A 2,730-nucleotide genomic window follows, 5' to 3' on the forward strand; every position below is an offset into this window, starting at 1 on the left:
AATTTTACCGTTTAAGGTAAGGTAAAGTAAACCTTTACGGTTAAACTTAACCTAACCTAACGGAAAACTTAACTTTACGTAAGTACGCCGTTACGTAGTATGACAGAACTTCGACAATCACTTGGGGAAGTATGTGGAAAAATTGAATTAGTACACAAACTTTTGCATTTTATAAAGTTCTCCTCTTTATAAGTAATAATATTAATAGATTACTGCTTTTTGAAATTCCGTAAGTCTGTGTGGGTTTAGGTGTATATATATATATAAATTAAGAATTAAGTTAGCACATTCTTTCAGATCCCAATTGTAGATGATGAAATGAAAAAAGCGGCTGGTGAAGAGAATGGTGATAAAGATGCAGATCTAGCCATGACAGCTCCTGTAAAACAGCTTGTTACAGCAGATGGGACTTATGCTACACAAAGTATCTTTAGCACTACTACAAGTTCTAAGAAAGGTGTGTCTGCTTAATCCATTTGAGCGACATAAGCACTGATGAATATGTTAGGCTGTGTTTGTAATTATCCTTTAGAAAAATAATTCCTGTAAGTCTAAAATAATCTCTAAAAGGTAAAAAGAGTTGGAAACAATCCAGCTGTTAGATGTAGGATTTTATATATATATATATATATATATATATATTTATTTATTTATCTGTATTTAAGTAAACTTTCATTAAAGATGACTGTTGAATTATACTCTTCTCAAAACAAAGGATGACCAGAAATTATAGCATTCTAGATATTACCATTAACATCTGATCAAAGCAAGCTACCTATATAGATAAGAAATTAAAAAATGAACCCAGTACCGAATATAGCTAATTTGGTATACATTTGGTACGTAGAATACATGGATTCATCAATTGGGAACCCTTGCTGTTAGTGGTATTCTGAACTAACTGTAATCCCTGTAATATCTCACAAATTTTGGAAATCTTAGAAAATTTAAGTTTGTCTTAACTCCATGTACTAATTTAGTAATTAATCCTCATTAAAAAAAAATAAAAATGAAAGGTATGGCAAGGCAGAAACCACAGTTATGAAATATTTTTAATCACCTCCATCAGTTCTTTGTTATGCAAATCAGTCAAACCATTATTACACTGATTTTGTTACCAACTAAGTTTTCTCTTATATTGCAACAGAAAAAAATATTTTGTAAAATTGCTAATTTTACTAAATACGGTAAGTATAGTAAAATTGGTAATAAACAAGTATAATAAACATTTTTTTAAATTTTATGAAGATAAGACGTGTGTGTAACCTAACTAGCTGCAGTGATATAGAAAGTTTTAGTCAGTGGAAGTTGAGATGTGGGTGTAAGCACTCAGCTCTATACCCTTAATTGATTTTCCATGATTACTGGCTAGTTTAACATTGGCATTTGGATTTTGACTGGTAGATGGGATATCTCCAATGCATTAGGGAGCTATTACCACAGACGATATCTGTTAGGACTTTAAGGTGACAACTGAGATTTACAGTGGATTTTGAAAGAAGCTATTTATAATAATATAATATATAAGGTTTTTGAATTTTTTCTTAATTGGGTGATTTTTGCAGGTGCCATTTTGTGTCATAATGATCCCTACTATTAAGTACTACTGTATTTAATGATACTTGAAATTATCTAAGATTATGTTTATAAGAGTTTTGCTGAAAACCTGTACATTTTATCTTGATATTAAATCTATTATGATGTTGGTAATTAATTAGAAGTTATGTTAATATAATAATCTGTGCAGTTTTCAGCTTGCTTTAAAAAACTCACCAATTATTTTGAATTAAGAAAGTTTTAAATTTTCAGCTGAACAAAAACCACCATTAAGGTCTTATTTAATGGATGGAGATTTCTTCATTGGGGCTTCGATGGCTTCCAGCCTGACAAAACTAGCTTTTCGTTATTTGTCATTAGTGAATGATCCCAAAAAACAAAATGTAAGTATTAATTATTCATAAATAACTTTACCAAACTAAACATATGTTTTAAGATTAAAACCTGAATCTAGAGATAATTCTAGAACAGAATTTCCATACTCAGTTTGAATACATCACACTCATATGATAAATTTTGAAAATATTAAATACAAATGTAAAATGTTTTTATATATTTCTGATATTGCAAAAGAATTTCACCCCTGTCCCCAACAACCCTCTTTATAACTGTGGTACAGATAGCTGAGGAAAATAAAATAAAACTACTGATAATCTATTTGCATTTTTCATCTACCTCCTTAATTTCTATCAGTTTCTTTTCCCTCTTCTAATATTGCTTTAGTTGGAAGGATGTACTGTCCTTCTTGACACACAAATGAACACTTGTTAAAGGAACTGCTATTTGTTTGTGTAATTGATGTTAGAGTGACTAAAACATTCTTTGGAGTTTCAGGGGTAAATATTTTTCTAAATAAGTATCCAAAAGGTATGAAATAACTTTGATTTTGAAGGTTTTGGAAGAATTTTGGGTCATGAAAATGGAGAAAAAGGGGAAAGGGCAAAAATTGAGAAGGGAAGTGAGAGTGAAAAAAATTAAAGAAAGGCAAAAGAAATGAGGAACCAGAGCTGTATTTTGACTAGTGGGTTTGTGTTTTTATGTCAATGTTGTCAAGCAATCAGAGCTGTGATTGAGGTGTTGGAACAAATTTAATGGGCCCGGCATGGCCGGGTGGTTAAGGCACTCGACTCGCAATCTGAGGGTCGCGGGTTTGAATCCCCATCACACCAAACA

At 31.1% G+C, this 2,730-nt stretch overlaps 1 protein-coding gene across 1 annotated transcript in view; it reads left to right on the forward strand.

Moving 5' to 3' along the window:
- LOC106466370 (coatomer subunit beta-like) overlaps positions 1-2,730 on the forward strand; it is a 48,710-nt gene that overhangs the window by 32,763 nt on the left and 13,217 nt on the right. The window contains exons 12-13 of the mRNA XM_013926653.2: positions 298-457; positions 1,810-1,940. Of these exons, the coding sequence (XP_013782107.1) occupies positions 298-457; positions 1,810-1,940 (291 nt within the window). The remainder of the gene's footprint in view (positions 1-297; positions 458-1,809; positions 1,941-2,730) is intronic.

Source organism: Limulus polyphemus, unplaced genomic scaffold (assembly GCF_000517525.1).
Source record: "Limulus polyphemus unplaced genomic scaffold, Limulus_polyphemus-2.1.2 Scaffold73, whole genome shotgun sequence".
NCBI lineage: Eukaryota > Metazoa > Arthropoda > Merostomata > Xiphosura > Limulidae > Limulus > Limulus polyphemus.